Below are 17,035 nucleotides of genomic sequence, written 5' to 3' on the forward strand. Positions count from 1 at the left end.
AATCCCCTTTGTCTCAAAGCCTTCAGTGGATTGTCACCTTTTTCCCACTTGCGCCATACCGCGCTGTGACAGTTTGCTCCCTCGTTGGCTCTGTCATTGACATTGTTCCCCAGTGTTGCCTATGTCTTGTCTTCCTTCATTACTCTCGTTTAGATCCCCCGAGATCTTGTTTTCAGTTTTGTACTTTTTAATTTAACAAGACCCCTTTTGTTTATCACACCTGCTCCCGTGTCCTTCTCAAAACAAATTATTATTATGGTAGTTTGTAAGTGATACAAACTTTCATCCATTTAGAATCCATCCAGTTTTACAACATGTCACAGAATTATTGATTTACATCCTCTATTGCACCTCAGAATTGATCTGACTATCACTGGTGTCTTGCAAGTTACAAAATAGGTACAGTAAAACCTCGGATTGCAAGCATAATTTGTTCCGGAAACGTGCTCGTAATTCAAAGCACTCGTATATCAAAGCGAATTTTCACATTAGTAATAATGGAAACTCAGATGATTCGTTCCATAACCCAAAAATAATAATTAAAAATTATTAATACAAAATATAAAGTAAAAATGCATAAAACAAATTAACCTGCAATTTACCTTTGAAAAGAATCGTGGATGGTGTGAGGGAGACGAGAGAGAGGAGAAGAGGAGGGTTATTTTGTAGGATGACTTTTACTATAACTAATGGAATCACTGCTATCTGTTGGCTTACAGGAATCTTTTTCTTTTTGTGCGACTTTAACAAGGAACCTATCCAATGACAGCCTCTTTTGCCTCCTTTTCGATTTCGTAGAAATGTGGACATTGCATTGTCGTTAAACAGATTAATCGCTCGCACTGCTACGGCCTTATTCGGCTGGTGCTTTAATTTCTACTATATTTTGACTATACGAGTGAGGGACGCCGACTGAGACTGCGCATAGGAGATGATTACCCACAATCCTGCAGCGAGAGAGACAGAGAGAGAGAGAGAAGAACCTCAGACTCAGTTGTGATTACGTGACACTAGGCAGACAAAGCGTATACATAATACTCATATTGCAAGACCTCGCTTGTTTATCAAGTTAAAATTTATTTAAAATTTTTGCTTGTCTTGAAAAACACTCGCAAACCAAGTTACTCGCAATCCGAGGTTTGACTATTTTGATTCTTGATTGTTAAATAAAAAAGTTTATTTAGCCACCATGGGATAAGAATACTGTTCATGTATATTATGTAGTAATGGAATGAATTCCTCAACGAAAAGATTTATTTAAGATAAGAGCTTTTTAGTCAGACTGAAAAAAAACCTCAGTATTTGTTATGAATTTACATTTATTAGTTTACAGAATAAGAGAAAAAAACATAGAAGCCATTCTTAAATTTTCCTCACTCTCGCTCCCATAAATGTACAACAACATATTTAAATATAAAGAAATTACACCTAAAAACAGCCAGGATATGTTACAAACATGCTGATACATAGTTGTATTAGTTTCATGATCCATTAGGAAGAAGCAGGCTGAGTTGTTTTTGCCATACCCATAAAGATATACCTACTGCTTTCAAAGTAAAGTTTCAGAATGACACCCAGAACAGTGTTGGAGTGAATTATACACTCGTGATGTCATGAAATTTAATGGCTACCCTATAAAACCTATGAACAACAAGTGAAGCACGACAAGCGAATGTTGTAAAGGTTATCCTAACCCAAATTAAATTTTCTAAAGGTAGTATATGTTAATGGTGCAAAAAAACTTATATCTGTCTTGAGTGTGAAGTTTCTATCCTTGAAGATCACAAGTAATATTTAATTGCTAATTACTACATCCAGCACATATCAGAATATTCACAAGCCCAAGTAACATGATTCCATAGTTAAAGAACATTCTGACATAAAGATTGTATAGAACAAAGTCGCATAATGTATTGCAACAACAGCATGAGGCAGCTGGTGACCAGTTAATTATAATGACATGGCAGCTTTTTATCCTCCTTTTGAAATCTCATTTTATGAACTGAGAAAATAATGCTCTAAAACAACAAAATGTAATCCAACAGCATTTCCCCATGCAAATCATTAAAATGCAGGTCAACTACAATATGTACACAAAGTGCAAGTAGGCACTTTAATGAAATGCATTCAAAACATGAAATAAAAATGTATTTTTATGTGCTGCTCTTATAACTATAAATTGATGCAGATAATCAGTTTAGTGCTCATTTCCCTTTGGAGATACCCTGATATATGATTATCATTCTAACCTTTCTGCTGATTATTATAATAGTACAACTACAAAACAAAGGACTCAATGAATGGCGGGATACAGTTCATCCGTCCTGTGATCAGCTGCAAGCTGGTTGCAATTAATTATGTAGTTAATATATTTTACATTATCCATATCCAGCAATTGAACCAGTTAAAAATATCCAACACAATTGAACAGTGCAGAACAAACAGCATTAGTGGCATTGGCAACCTTTCTGGAGGGTACCATGGGAAGAGACAACTTGCTTTTTTTGCATTTGTTATTATCAGTATTGTCATGAACACTGGCTGCACAGCTTGCAGTTAAAAGCAAAATAGTAACAGTAAATTAAGAACAGTAAAAACTAAATAAAATGCCGACATAGGTCACTTGCATGTAAGGAAGGGCTCAAAGAATATTTATTTTCTATTTTTGGCTCATTGAAAGAGATCGAAACCTTAATGCATGATGAATGATCAAATATGCCATATTTTGGAAATATAATGTATAATTTGCTTTAGAAAATACCAGTTTGTGATGTTTGCATGACAACTCTCCTTCTCCTCATCTAGAAGAAGGCTGATTTTGTGCGATGATAGTTGGAGTTAATCCTTGTGAGTAGCATGAAACAACCCAGAACAACTCTTTTCACCTTTTGTACTGCTGATGGCATTTGAAATGCTTTCTGTGCTTGGTTTTTGCTTGTTTGTTTGTGTGTGTGTGGATTATGTTTGTATTACATTGTGGGGACCAAATGTCCCCCACATTGTAATAAAAACCTGTTTTTCAGGTGCCCACAGAGATCTGTGAATGCAATCGACAAACTAAAAATGCCAAAAGTCTAGTATTTTGTTTGGGTACTAATGGTTAAGGTTAGGGCTGGGTAGGGGTTAAGGTCATCATGATGTGATTAGAATTTTCCCCATAGAAATGAGTGGAGAGTCCCCACAGAGATATAATTACAAACATGTGTGTGTGTGTGTGTGTGTGTGTGTGTGTGTTGGTATGTGTTTGCCACTTTGCATTTTATTTATTGGTTAGTCTTCTCAACACTGCGAGTCATAAAAGAGACATAAAACATTTTAAAAGTTGAGAAATCGAAGAGAAATTCTGTCCTTCATTTAAGATACACTCTAAAGAAATAGCTTTAATTTAAAAATGGGTCACAGTGAAATGAATGAAGTCCCCAAATTGTGTAATTTCAGTGTTCAGTGCCCTTAAATGTGCAATTTAATAATGCAATATTTAGGGAAACTATACATAGTGCATATATGTTCTATACATTGTAATTCTACAGTATTCCACTCACAAATTATTTAATTTTTCATACAGATTTGTCAATATGAGGTCTTGTCTTTTTGTCCCGGTCATCCATCATACAGTGGGTGGTTATCTAAAGTATTGAGATGACATTTCAGAAAGTTCTGAGAGTTGTGAGATGACAAAATGGCTCTCATCCATGTGCATGACTAAACACAACATTCAAACCCTAACAGTAAATCTGGAGAATTTCCTCAAAGTAATCTAATGATGGGGATGCTCAGTCATCAGACACACTGTGCTTTAACTTGCAGAAAGACTAGGACATCAATTGGCCTCTGGTTAGATTTCACCGTGCTTGATCTCTACCCTCTCATTTTGCTGCTACATCTTTAACCAGGGTCCACATTTAGGTTGATGGGAGGAAAAGGCTTTCAAACACAGCAGAAGGCATCTCCAGATGGGGATAGCTATTACAGCAGCACCAGACTATCACCACCATGTGTCTGGGCATTTTCATCACAGACGTGTTTGTGAGCATGGACAATTAAAATATTCAACATTCAATTCACAGGAGTCGAATGCAGGAATGCTTGGGTTGCACTTGTTGCTATCTACAGCACTCTAAGTCTACACAGTAACAGCCACATTAGTATTTTATCTGGTAAAAAATTAGTTTGTTATTCATTAAGATCAGATTAATTAAAAACTAAGAGCTGATTAGTTATTATCATGAAAAATAAAAGCTACCACCTAAAAACTAGTTTATTTAATTTTAGTTATTATTGATCTTATGGTTTTATTTCACCAGTTGTGGAAGCTTGGGGCTATGAATCACATTGCCAGGGTCCCTCCCCAACAACTGTGTACTCCTCAATTCAGTCATTTGTGGCCAAGGTTACCTGCAAGCAATTATCAACAACATCTAACTGTAGGACCAAACATGGTAAAGTGCATGTCTTTACTGATCTAGCTCTTGAAACTGAAAAAAACTCATATAAAAGGAGACAGAGAGAAGGAGAGAGTAAAAGAAACTTACTAACTTACTATTATCTTCATAGATATTTAAAAAAATTAATTGAATGATCAAACCAAGCATGAAGTACAATGGAACACACACATAACAGCAAGTACATTGAAAATAATAGAATATCCATTGAAAGATTACCTTACATGACATTTTTTACAAGAGCATATATATATGATATATATGTATTTATAAATAAATAAATATATCATGAGGTAAAATCAGGAAGATTTCATGAAATAGCAGCCATTATGTCTTCCACGGTGCATTACATTAGGTTGTATGGAAGATTGAACATAATTTTTCTGGAAGTTATATTTCGGGCAATAAAAAAAGACTGAAACGATAATATTTATTAGATATAATCCAGTCAATTACACTGAGGAGGCAGAAAGTTACTTTACATTTTACCATACCTTTGACTAATTCCAATTCAGAAGAGGAAAGGCTGTTGGACAGTGCTTACCTTATATTTTGTTTCCTGAATAAGATACATATAAAAGTTTAAGGAGCTGCAATATTGAAATTGTAAAGCATTGGCTTTTTTTCTTATACAAGAGTACATTTTCTTAGAAATCATAAATACTGTATGTATTTATAAATAAAATAAAATGTATTATACAATGCCAAAGCATGAGCTAATTAAGCAATGTATTATCGTATTCTTGAAAAAAAAAAAGTTTATTAAAAGTTTAGGCCTAATTAATACTACTGAAAAGAAATTAAACTCCCCTATTCAAATAAATGAAGATGGGTTCACTTGGGGGACTAGTCTGAGTTGTTTACCTGTTATACTAGGCAAATTCAAAATTATTAAACGAAAAGACAGCCAAAATGGAAAAGAGGTTGTGGCTCTTCATTATCTTTTAATCTCTCTTTTTTTGGTATTTTTACTGATTTTTTCCATAAAGGCAATTAGTAGTAAATTCATGGATAAGGGATGTCCCTATAAGGGATGTCCTGTGCTATTTATGCCATTTATTCATACATATGGGGTTTGAGTTTTGAGTCACACAGTGTTTTTATGATGTGAAGATTCATAATGTGTTATTAAAAAGTTATTTTTAATAGTTCTTGAAAACTGCCATAGAAAAAAATATACTAATAAAGATTTATTCTCCTGAGATTTTCAGTAAATATACACCATCATTATATATGGGTAGCACAAACACCGCTATTCCATTCGAATACCCAACAAACAAACAAATAAATAAATAAGTGCATTAATTTAATAAATATACATATATACATTTCGCATTTGTAGTAAATGTAAATTCATATATACAAGTAGAGGTTAACACGAAAATGCAGATCACAAATATGGCTATATACATGTCTCTATATCTGTAAGTGTAAAATCTACCTTGCATTCATCTACTCGAACTGAGTTGTGACCAGCATAAATGCACTGGTTGGAGCTGTTTTCACGATGGTTCTTGATGTCATCATAATAGGATTGGGTTTTGACCATTTCAATGTCATCTGACTGCACATGGGCGTCCAAGGTATCCAACTCTGCTTTGGAGAGGTGGTACACGATGCCCGCCCCGTAGGAATCACCCACCACGTTGACTGATGTTCGAAACCGATCGCTGTCATAGAAGGCAGATTTGAAGACAAAAAGAAAGACACCCCAACAGGATAACTTCTAGAAAGTGTCACACACTATATATATATTGTTTTTATTTAACATTAGATTAATACGATGGAATAATGAATTTTAATCAATAACAGTAGCGACACAAGCTGTGTTTTTTCAGCATGTAAAGTGCAAGTACTCACAGAAGCCAATCAACAGCCACCAGCAGACTGATGTCCTGAGTAGGGAGGCCCACAGCAGTCAAGATAAGAAGCATAGTCACAAGTCCAGCACTGGGAATACTCGCTGCCCCTATGCTGGCCAGGGTGGCAGTCAGACTGGGTACAGAAGTATGGAGTTAGAGACTATATATGGAGAAGTATGGGGCTTGAGTACTATGATTTAAAGTACTTGTGTCTGTTGGTTATCCAGTGCTATTGGTTATATGAACTCCTAATTCACATTAATACAACAACCACTTCAATTTTTTTTGAAGACTTGAGTTGTGTCAAATCTTTTCTTGAGGATTTTCTGAAACCCACCTGACAGTGATAATCTGACCCCCATCAAGAACTATCCCATTCATTTGGGCGATGAAAATGGCTGCCACAGCCTCATAAAGAGCCGTCCCATCCATGTTGATGGTTGCGCCAACGGGGAGCACGAACCGCGTCACCCTCTTATCGATGCCTAGGTTGTCCTCGAGGCACCGGAAAGTGACAGGCAGTGTACCAGCACTGGGAGGCAAATACATATTCGATAGTATCAAGCTAAATGTCATAGTATGTGTTACTCACTGATAACCTTCCGTAACTCAGTTTAGTAACAATGCATTGTTAAGGAACATTTTGTAGATATCAGATCACCCATTCATTCTATACCCCAAATATGTGTATATCTGATGAGCATTTATGCATATTTTTTGTGGTACATGAGGGACATCTGTCATAAGTAAAATAGAAATGTAGTTTTAAAACACAGTTCATTAGAAGAATAGGCAGCATGTGTCTTTCTCGAGGAAAAAAAATGCTAAAAGGTTCTAATGCCAACACCAGAATATTGTTTTGCATAAAACAAAGTAGCAGCATATGTTTGTACTTGACAGAATATAATCTGGTGATGAGCAAATTAGCCATTTGGTGGTGAGATTCCTGTTAATAATGGGGGATATCGAAGATGTGGTACACCTAGGGTCGCAAAGGGGCAGAAAATTTTGGGAATCTTTCCAGAAACTTTCCATTCCATGAGAAGTTAAGCTGAGGAATTTTGGAAATATTCCAGTTGACAACTTTCCTGGGGAAATAATGGAAATATATGGGAATTTACGAGAAAATTCCCAGAATTTTGTAACCCTACGTACACCTGACAAGTAGCCCACGGAGGCTTTTATCTAGTGGAAGGAACCTCTTGTACCTAGATGCTGTTCCCAGGGCTGTGATCCAAGCCTGGAAGATGCCCATGAAGAAGGTGAAAGGGTTTTTTCGGACGATGGTGAAATAAATGAGAGGCAGGAAGATGGCACCATGGATAATCAGGCCCACAATGACTGTGACCATGTACATTCCCAGCTGACGTGCCACCACTTCCAGGTCCTTGATTGAAATTATCTTCCCACAAATCAGACACGCGATACCCAAAGGGGAATACCTATAAGAAGAAGCACTGGTTTTAAGTTCATAATTGTGGAAATACAGTGGACATCTGTTAATCTCAAGGAGTCCAGGAACCTCATATATAAAGTCTTCTTAAACAGAGATTTGATTTTATATTGTCATTACGGTCAAATCCTTGGCAAAGCTGAGATTCATAAAACAGACATTGACATTGAAAAGTACAATTAGACCAACGTCAGGTTCAAGCTCGGCATGCAATTTTCCTTGTGGCAATGTTGGAGTAGTGCAGGAAGTGAGAAATTTAAGAGCATCATCATCTGTTGCTTAATTGAATCTGAATAATAATACTAATAACAACAATAATAATGCTAATAATTGCAGAGAGCTATGCTATTAGAACTTTGTGGCCAGACGGCCCTGATTTTACAAAGTACGGATATCACTAAGTTTGGTACTAAGTCAATGGAAAAATTCTGAAGATATGTTTTCAACAATACTAATATGATACCAAGGGTGAAATTCTTCTGTACTGGACAGGAGCAGCATACATGCCTACAAGTGTTCTAGTCCCCCTCTGAAATGCCCCCCCCCCCCCAATAAAATATAAAAAATAGGACATATCTTAAAATAAAAGTGCTACATTTATAAACTTGGTCTGGTTCACATCCTGACAATTGTTATCACAAATCAATTTCTAAAATGTTACGTATATGAATAAAAAAATACTTTTACTATAAAGTTGTTTCCATAGTTGGTGACCTACAGTACATTTGTTTGTAAGCTTGTCATGAATGGTGACGCGATCGCTTTGTTGCCTTTAATTTTCCCACGGCCCATCTTGAAAACTGTAAATGGATGTATAAATAAATGCCTTACCTGTGTTTAATTGTTCTGTTTTGTTCTGCTTCCATTTCTTGCTTAATATCTTAAATCTTGAATTGGGTTTTTTAGAATCGTGGAATTTCACTGGTATTGGTATTGACTACTGAATTTCTGGTATCATGACATCCCTAGTAGTAACACTACTGGAAAGGCACCCAAACAGCTTTGGTTCGAGCTCATTTATATGGTTATGATATTACTTACAGGATGTTTCCAAGGTGGAGGTCTTCAAAAATTCAACTTTACACAATTTTTGATTTATACATTGCACCTCTGGGAGAGTGGCATATTTTTCCTCAGAATCACACTTAAGCACTTTTCATAAATGATCTTACACTAAATATACAGTAGGATGGTTTCTACACAACTTTTTTATAAACGAGGCCCCGGATTTCTCTTGTTTCACTGAGCACAGCGGGATCAGGATATATGAGGGTGAAGAATATAAGCTATATAGAAAATATATGTAGAGTATAAACCTGTACTGTATGATTTCAAACCGTTTTAGCTATGGCCTTTGGGAAAAATCACTTACCACATGATCATAATGACAAGTCTCATGACAATTTCATTCAGAATATTGAAGAAGTCAATCATCAACCTCGCCTTTTCTCCCATCTTTCCCATGCAGATACCAAAGGCGATGAAGAAGCCAATGACGCCTGAAAACCAAGCAACACAAAACAACCAACTTTAATTAATTAAAACATATAATTTTTCAAATAGCCAATTTTTCATAAAAATGTGAAATTTCATTGTATGACTTATGAGAATGTGTTAAATCCACAAGGAAAGCAACAATTCTTCTTACATGCACCCACCATAACAGTTCTCCTACCCTTATACGACTTTAAAATAACAATAGGACTATAAAATGCAACAGAGGCCTGACTGAGTACCTAATACATTCATTCCACTTTTGAACTGCAAGGATTTTTTAATAACATAAACAGGTTCTGGTGGAGCCATGGTGCTGTTCAGGAGGAAGTCGCCCAAGGTAACGTTCCCCTCCTCTATATAATCAGGAACCTGCTCCACTTTCTTTGTGACAGTTTGGATCTGTAGGGAAAGTAGATTTTTTTTTGTTCCAATAAATACAAAACATATGGTTTTAGCAAAAATAAAACCTAAATTCTTCCCCATATGCTCTCGTGGCTATTTTTGTAAAGAGAGGTGACTTACCTGCTGGAAACAGGCCTGAACCAGATTCTCAGGGAAAAGGTTCCTAATCAGGTCAAAAAAGGCATCCAAACTGGACACCTCATCATTCTTGTCTCCTTCCCCAAGCCCGGCTTTTAGCTTTGGGTTTCCCGGATGTATGATCAAAACCAAGATAACGCCAAGTACAGCGGCGATGATAGTGGTGGACATGTAGTACACCATAGCCCTGGTACCCAGACGCCCACTGGACTTTGCATCCAATCCTGCCAGACCTTCAGAAAAGTACAACACATTTTGTAGAATAATATTGTATGTGGCCATTCTACCTCTATTATACTGTACACTACTAAAAGAGGATGTCAGTGATATTTCAGTGGCATTTCTTGTCTGACTAGAAGTTCAAGCATGTAGCTGAATAGAATATCACAGATTTACAGTAGGAACATTCTGCACTAGAATTGTTACTGCTTATTAAATTATCACAAAGCAAATATATTATAAATAATGTAGTATGGGCATCAAAATAAAATAAGAACTGGGATTCTGAGCTCTTACTAAGATATAAGGAGGTTTCTATTTTCCGAATTTGGTTGTTATTGAGGATGACGAACCTGTGATTAAGCTAGAAATGATAAGTGGCAAGATAAGCATTTTCAGCATCCTCATAAGGATGTCCCCAGGGAAGGCGATGACCATGATGACATCAGGTGGCAGGGGTGAAACGTAACGCAGGAGCATCCCTGCTACAGACCCAAGAATCACACCTACAGTACAGAGAGACCATTAATGACCAATGATCCACTCTCAACTCCAGAGTCAATTAGCAAATACCAAATATTAAATAAATCCTATGCAACTGATTACAGTAATGTATTACCATATCTAATTTTTGATCATTATTATTTAAATAAAATTATTTCAGAAGGTCTTAGAAAATATTAATTGTACTGCACAACACATACTCTGACATCAGGAATAGGAAGTGTGCTACACTGACCGAGTATAGTAAGCGTAAGCAGCATGTTCCTGCACATCTTCTGGCAGATGCCCTTACTCATAGGTTTAGAGGGCGGGTTTACAGGCTCCAAGTGACTCTCATGCATCCTTACTTCTACTTGTTTAGGCATTGTGTTGGTACTGAAAAGAGGAGAGACAGAACAAAGGGCGACTTCAGGTTAATAGTAGATTTATACTATTACATTCAGATAAGGTTTTACTATTTTTAGGGATGGAAATTTAGTGAAATATTTCAGGTTAGACAACTTGCTTGAGGCTTCAACAGTTGTATACTTCGTAGAACATTCCGAGGTGTCCTGCTTACCTCCTTGCTGACCCTTTATATATAATTTAAAGTTTTTCAATGTGACGTGTCAATATTTATTATAATTAAACAAAAAAATGTGCAAGTATATTTTCATACATAAGGACTAGGAGTGTAACGGTACACATATTCATACTGAAATTTTTCGGTATGGATCTTTCGGCTTGGTACACATACGTTTGTTTGTATGTTTCCCCTGAGCAACATTTGGAAAGGGGTGGATGAAACCATGTTACTACACATGCCTCCATACATCCTAATGTGAAGCTGGAAGTTGTTAATATGAACACAAGTACAGCGCAGGTATTTTCTTAAAATGCTGCACCATAATGTATTTCATGAGACAGTATTTGTGTTGCATAGTTCTAATATGAAGCTGAAAGCTGCTAATGTAAATACAGTACAAATCAGGTACAGTTAATTTTCTAAATGTGCACCTAAATGGATATTTCTTTTTTATTTACTTGAGAGAATATTTATTTTGATTTACTTTTAAGTAAATGTTAGTTTTTTATTAGTAGGTTGCAGCAGTATTGACAGACTTTTTATTTAAGGAAGACAGCCAATCTTTGTTCAGTAAACCACTGTCTAATAAATAAAAAAATAAGCAATTTGTGTTATCTTTTACCTCCGTATCAAAAATGTACCAAACCGTGACTTCAAAACTGAGGTACGTACCAAATCGTGATTTTTGTGTACCGTTACACCCCTAATAATGACAGTCATAATACTGATGGGATGGCAGATGGGATAAACAGGGCTGAGAAGTCTTGAGAAATTACAAAAAAGGCAGACCATATAAAATGCACCTTTATCCATTCTCTTATTTCTCTCACACAACATATACTGGCATAGTTTATGATACATGCAGAGTTCTTGTCATTTTATTCCAAGCAGGGCAGGACTACATGTCAAAATAACATTGGATGATGTCAGTGTTTTATAGACAGCCTTACCTATCATATTTTTAAAAATTGGAGGAGCATTCACTCAAAAACATGTAGAATGTCATGTTACCACATACAATTTTTACTATTTTTACAAAGAAAAGGATATTGCTATACATGATTAAAATATACACTGTCCGGCCAAAAAATAGTCCCCATTTCAATTTTCCGTTGGACCTCCTTTAGCTTTGATTATGGCAAATCAAAAGCTCTGTGGTGACCAAGTCATACGTGAAAATGATTCCTCATGCTCCCCGAAACACTCTTTGACAATTCGAACCCAATGAATCTTGGCATTCTTGTCCTGGAATATGCCCATGCCAACAGAGAAGAAAAAATCCATTCATGATGGATGGAGGTGTAACCTGGCCATTCAGTAGATTCAGGTACTCAGCTGACTTCACTTTATTGTGTTAATAAAGTGAATGTTAACTTTGTTATGTAATATCATAATTGTATTATTACAGGTTAACATATGGGTAATGTTGAGATATTGCCAAATCAAGAAAAACTGTCAATAGTGAAAGTATTAATGATACATTATTGTCTGCACACCTCAATATATAGCACCAGTCAAAAGTTTTGACATGCCAAGTCAGCTACGAAGGAGAGTAATAGTGTCGCATCACATGATTTGGCCATCTGACCTAAACACAGTAGAAATGGCTTTGACCAGAGAATGAAGGAAAAGTGGCCAATGAGTGCCCAGCATATGTGGGACCTCCTACAGGACAGCTGGAAAAGCATCTCAGGAGGCCACCTCATGAAATTGGCATAGAGGAAACGGTAGGGTCAGCCAGTCCCTGGATGAATTAGGGTTAAGTGCCTTGATCAAGGGCCCAATCATGGGATGACTCCGTAGACAATGGGATTTGAACCAGCAACCTTCTGAGTCCCAACTCACAGAGCTGCCTCCCCTAATAATTTTTTTTTTTGGTAAATACAGTGATGGCTTTATAATTATTCTAAAATGCAGAGAATAGTACAAATAAATCTTTTCTGGGTAGGCCTTTCCAAGCATTTGATTGGTACTGCACATGCACAAACAGTGCCCTCCACAATTATTGGCACCCCTTGTAAAGATTTGTAGAAAGGGTAAGAATAAATCCACATTTTGGTGAAGTAGCTTCATGTCACACTGAAAAATGAGAAAAATCCAACCTTTCTTTGAAATAAATTTAATCAAAGGAAAACAAATCCTTCATCAAGAAATAATTATTTTCAACAAAACGCATGTGTCACAATTATTGGCACCCCAGCATTTAATACTTTGTACAGTATTAAGTAAATATATTAAGTGCCAGTATAACAGCACTGAGTCTTCTCCTGTAACATTATATCAGGTTGGAGAATACAGAGCAGGGCATCTGAGACTGTTCCTCTTTACAGAATCTCTCCACATCATCCAGGGTCCTCGGCCCTCTCTTGTGCACTCTCCTCTTCACCTCAGCCCACAGGTTTTCAGTGGGGGTCAGGTCAGGGGCAGAGGCTTGATTGTGCAGTCAGATATGTTGATTTGGACATGTGCTTAGGATCACTGTCCTGCTTGAAGATCTACTGATGGCCCAGTTTGAGTTTCCTGGCAAGGTCAGCTAAATTTAGATTTTACTGTAAATGTCCTGGTATTTCATGGAGTCCATAATGCCATGTACCCTAACAAGGTTTCCAGGGCCTTTGTAGGAAAAACAGCCCCACAACATCATAGAACGCCCATGTTCTATTTTACAGTTGGGATGACGTTCTTCTCATTATAGCCATCCTCCTTTTTACGCCAAACCCACTTTGAATGTTCATTGCCAGAAAGCTCCATTTTTGTTTCATCAGACCATAGAACATGGTTCCAATCAAAGTTGTTTCATACACGTTTGTGGTTATCTGACAGACAAGGCTTCTTTCTTGAATACCTTCCAAATAATATTAGCATGAAGGTGGCATCGGATGGTGGTTTTGGAGACATGGTAAGCCCAAGATTGTACCTTGTCTTGTAATTCACCAACAGTGATCCTTGGGGATTTTTTTTGCCTCTCTTACTATCATCCTCAGTGTATGTGGGGGGGAAAATAAACTTGGGTCCTCTTCCAGGCAGGTTTGTAACAGTTCCAGTTGATGTCCACTGTTTTATTATTGCTGAAACAGTTGAATTGGACATTTTCAGGTGAGTAGCTAATTTTGTACTGATTCCCTGACTTATGAAGGTCAACACAATTCATTTGTCTTGTGTGTTTCCCATGTTGATGGGTGACTAAGGGAATTTGGCCTCTGTCTCACCTTACGTTTGTACCCCAGTTAATCAGGTATTCATGGATTACAGCTTGATTGTTCCTACACACTCCAATCAACTCAAAGATGTACAATTTACATGGGAAACACGTTTCAGTTACTGTAATTTCCAAGGGTGCCAATAATTGTTTTTGTTTAAAAATAACTATTTCTTGATGACAGTTTTTGTTTTCTTTAATTAAATTTATTTAAGTGATAGGTTGGATTTTTCTCATTTTTTCAATGTGACATGAAGCTACTTCGCCAAAAGGTGGATATTTTCTAACACTTTTTTACAAATCTTTACAAGGGGTGACAATAATTGTTGAGGGCACGGTATTTTGCATACAAATGCAATCAAAATTATCCAGTCACTTTTAATACTTGCCTATGCAGGGCCCAGGTCATTACATACCATTCAGTGTAACCTCTTGGATTGCAGAAGGAAACTGGTGTACTCAGAAAAAGCCCACACAAAAACACACCAGGGGCTGGAATCAAACGTGTGACCCCGGTGCTATGAGTATGTGGTGAGAATACCAGCTACTGAATGCTGCCCACACTATTCTGCTGCAATTATCGTAATTGTGCTTCAGAGTTTTAATATAATCCAGCAAGACAGTGGCTGCTACACAAAAGCCTGTATTGGAATTCACTCAAAATGGAAATATAAATGTTGCCGAAAATCCTGACTAAAACAATAATTACATAATTAGTTCTTATTATGTCATCTTATGCTAATCATGTACTACCACAGAGTTGCCTATCTGGATCAGTAAGTTCACAGGCCAGTTCAGAATTTGCCACGAATCAATAAATGCTGTTTACACACATAATCAACTCTCTCTGGCAGTAGTTGTATATGTTCTTTCTTTATGTCCAGATTGTTGTGTTTATGGCAGTAGAAATTTTTCTGTTAGATTTTTTTTTTTTTATTCACTAAGGCTGTCAAGCTTATAATGCATGTCAATAGGTGTGTGATATCAATAAAGAAAAGGAATCCTGCCACCTGTGAATATTTACTATGCACATAACCAGTCATAACATTACAATTTGCTAATTCCACAAGCAAGAATAAAATGTCAGTCGTGAATCCGTGCTTGATACTTGTTTCATACCTCACAAAAAGTTACCATAAAACAATTTAATAATAATATTGGAAACATTTAATTAAAATCACTATGCCAGCACAAAGTTCTTAGAGTTGGACAGCACCCGACTTGTCTGAGGAATTCTGTAGGCAGAGCAGCTACTCCTGCAGGTGATTCTCTTTGAGTTCCTCCTACCTGGTACTGTGTTATCTGTGAAGTTGGCCAGGGACAGGGATTACACTTCAGCAAAGAGCTGCGCATATGAAGCCGTGCATATGAAGCCGTGGAGTGACCGGGAAGATCACTGTTTATCCATCTGGCATTTCCGTCTGGATTTCTGAAGTGTGGGTAGTCCGCGCTGTGGGAGGACCAGTAGATAGAGTCCTGGGAAGGCAAGGTGCCCTTTGCATCCACACAGAATGTTCTGCAAATGCCAAGAAAAAGCCCCACTCACATCTGCCACTGCTCCAGCAGCCTGGCCCAAGCAAACATGCCAAAGAAAGGACCGATCTCCAAGTTTACTATAGGCTCTCAGAGAGGGGCGGCAACAGGATTGGGAGGGAGGAGTCAACTTCCCAGTTTAGTCATAAGAAACAAAATAGTTCCCTTTCCCCTTTTTCTTTGTGTTGTGCAGTCTCAAGTTTGGTATGAAATGTTAACTGTGTGTTGCAGAAATTCAGAATAAAGCCCAGTGCCAGGGAGAAATAAAGTAAAATAATAAAACATGTCGATTGAACCATGTACAGGCAGCGATTATTAGGAGATGTATTAATTCCAAGACTATGTTGTTTAAATGCTGGGCCTATCACCTGTGCCCACGCTAAGATATCAAAAAAACAAAGCTGAACCAACAACATTGGTCTGAGGGACAGTGCAAGTGTCTTCCATTCATTGGTCCGGTGTTTAAACCCATTATCCATTAATACAGTTTGGGATAAGCATGTTACGTAATGGTGTTATAGAAGACGAAACTGCATTCCCTCTTGGATATTTTGACCAACATTGTTCCACAAACGAATGTAGATATTAAGATATCAAGTTCATGTTTTTAAAGTTGATGTTTATAAATAAGGCTAATTTCAATTGCAAAGATGAAGATTTGTGTTTCTTCTTTGCGAGAGTAATAAAGATGTAACACCCAGTTATATAATTACAGGACAAAAGTAAATTATGCACCACTGATGATGAGGAAAGGGTCATCTTAAAGTATGTGAAGAAATCTACATATCCAGGAAGTACTGGAGGAAGCAGACATTGGGGGGGTTGTTGCTGGAGAGTCCGTGTGTGTGTTTGTGAGGAGGGGTCATATAATTTAGTCAAAAGGAGCCTGTGAAAGGAAGGACAAGGCATCCGTCCATGCTTCTGGCTGGCACCATGTGAGGCTCTCCACTTCCCTGTTTACACTGAGGGACCTTTGTTTCACACTCAAACTGTGATGGTGGCTCCGGCTACTGTGGCCAGTGGCTGAGTCCAAGCTGGCAGCCACGGAACCAAGGGTGGGGGGGTGGCATGCATGTCCAGAATACCACTCCATTCAGACTTGTGATGTCATGCCCACTGTAGGAGAAAGAGACTCAAGCTCCCTTTTCTTCTAGTCCAAAGCCCTTTCCGGGATAAATAACTCCTAAAAAATGGTGCCTAGTGTCCTTTAATCGAGGGCGA

General features: G+C 37.3%; 1 protein-coding gene across 2 annotated transcripts; it reads right to left on the reverse strand.

Moving 5' to 3' along the window:
- Window positions 1–1,301: 1,301 nt before the first annotated feature.
- On the reverse strand, window positions 1,302–15,889 carry LOC111841501 (excitatory amino acid transporter 2-like). 2 transcript variants are annotated; one of them, XM_023807294.2, is made up of 11 exons: window positions 15,569–15,887; window positions 10,753–10,892; window positions 10,367–10,519; window positions 9,777–10,027; window positions 9,494–9,653; window positions 9,130–9,256; window positions 7,513–7,746; window positions 6,642–6,836; window positions 6,303–6,437; window positions 5,884–6,112; window positions 1,302–4,395 (listed from the first exon to the last, which is right to left on the reverse strand). In XM_023807294.2, the coding sequence occupies exons 2-11, from the start codon at window positions 10,880–10,882 to the stop codon at window positions 4,372–4,374; spliced, it is 1,638 nt and encodes a 545-aa protein (XP_023663062.1). In that variant the 5' UTR covers window positions 10,883–10,892; window positions 15,569–15,887; the 3' UTR covers window positions 1,302–4,371. The 2 variants fall into 2 exon arrangements, with proteins under 2 accessions (XP_023663062.1, XP_023663052.1); XM_023807284.1 differs by lacking the exon at window positions 1,302–4,395 and having other exon boundaries at window positions 5,736–6,112; window positions 15,569–15,889.
- Between the last annotated feature and the right edge of the window lie 1,146 nt (window positions 15,890–17,035).

This window comes from Paramormyrops kingsleyae, chromosome 11 (assembly GCF_048594095.1).
Source record: "Paramormyrops kingsleyae isolate MSU_618 chromosome 11, PKINGS_0.4, whole genome shotgun sequence".
Classification (NCBI taxonomy): Eukaryota; Metazoa; Chordata; class Actinopteri; order Osteoglossiformes; family Mormyridae; genus Paramormyrops; species Paramormyrops kingsleyae.

Excerpts from the sequence above, each read along its gene's own strand:
- LOC111841501 (XM_023807284.1), bottom strand. The coding sequence starts at position 10,882 with ATGCCTAAACAAGTAGAAGTAAGGATGCATGAGAGTCACTTGGAGCCT. Across the intron at positions 10,520-10,752 it reads GCTTACGCTTACTATACTCG|GTGTGATTCTTGGGTCTGTA; the intron begins GTCAGTGTAGCA and ends TCTGTACTGTAG. Across the intron at positions 7,747-9,129 it reads CTTGTCATTATGATCATGTG|GTATTCCCCTTTGGGTATCG; the intron begins GTAAGTGATTTT and ends TTCTTCTTATAG.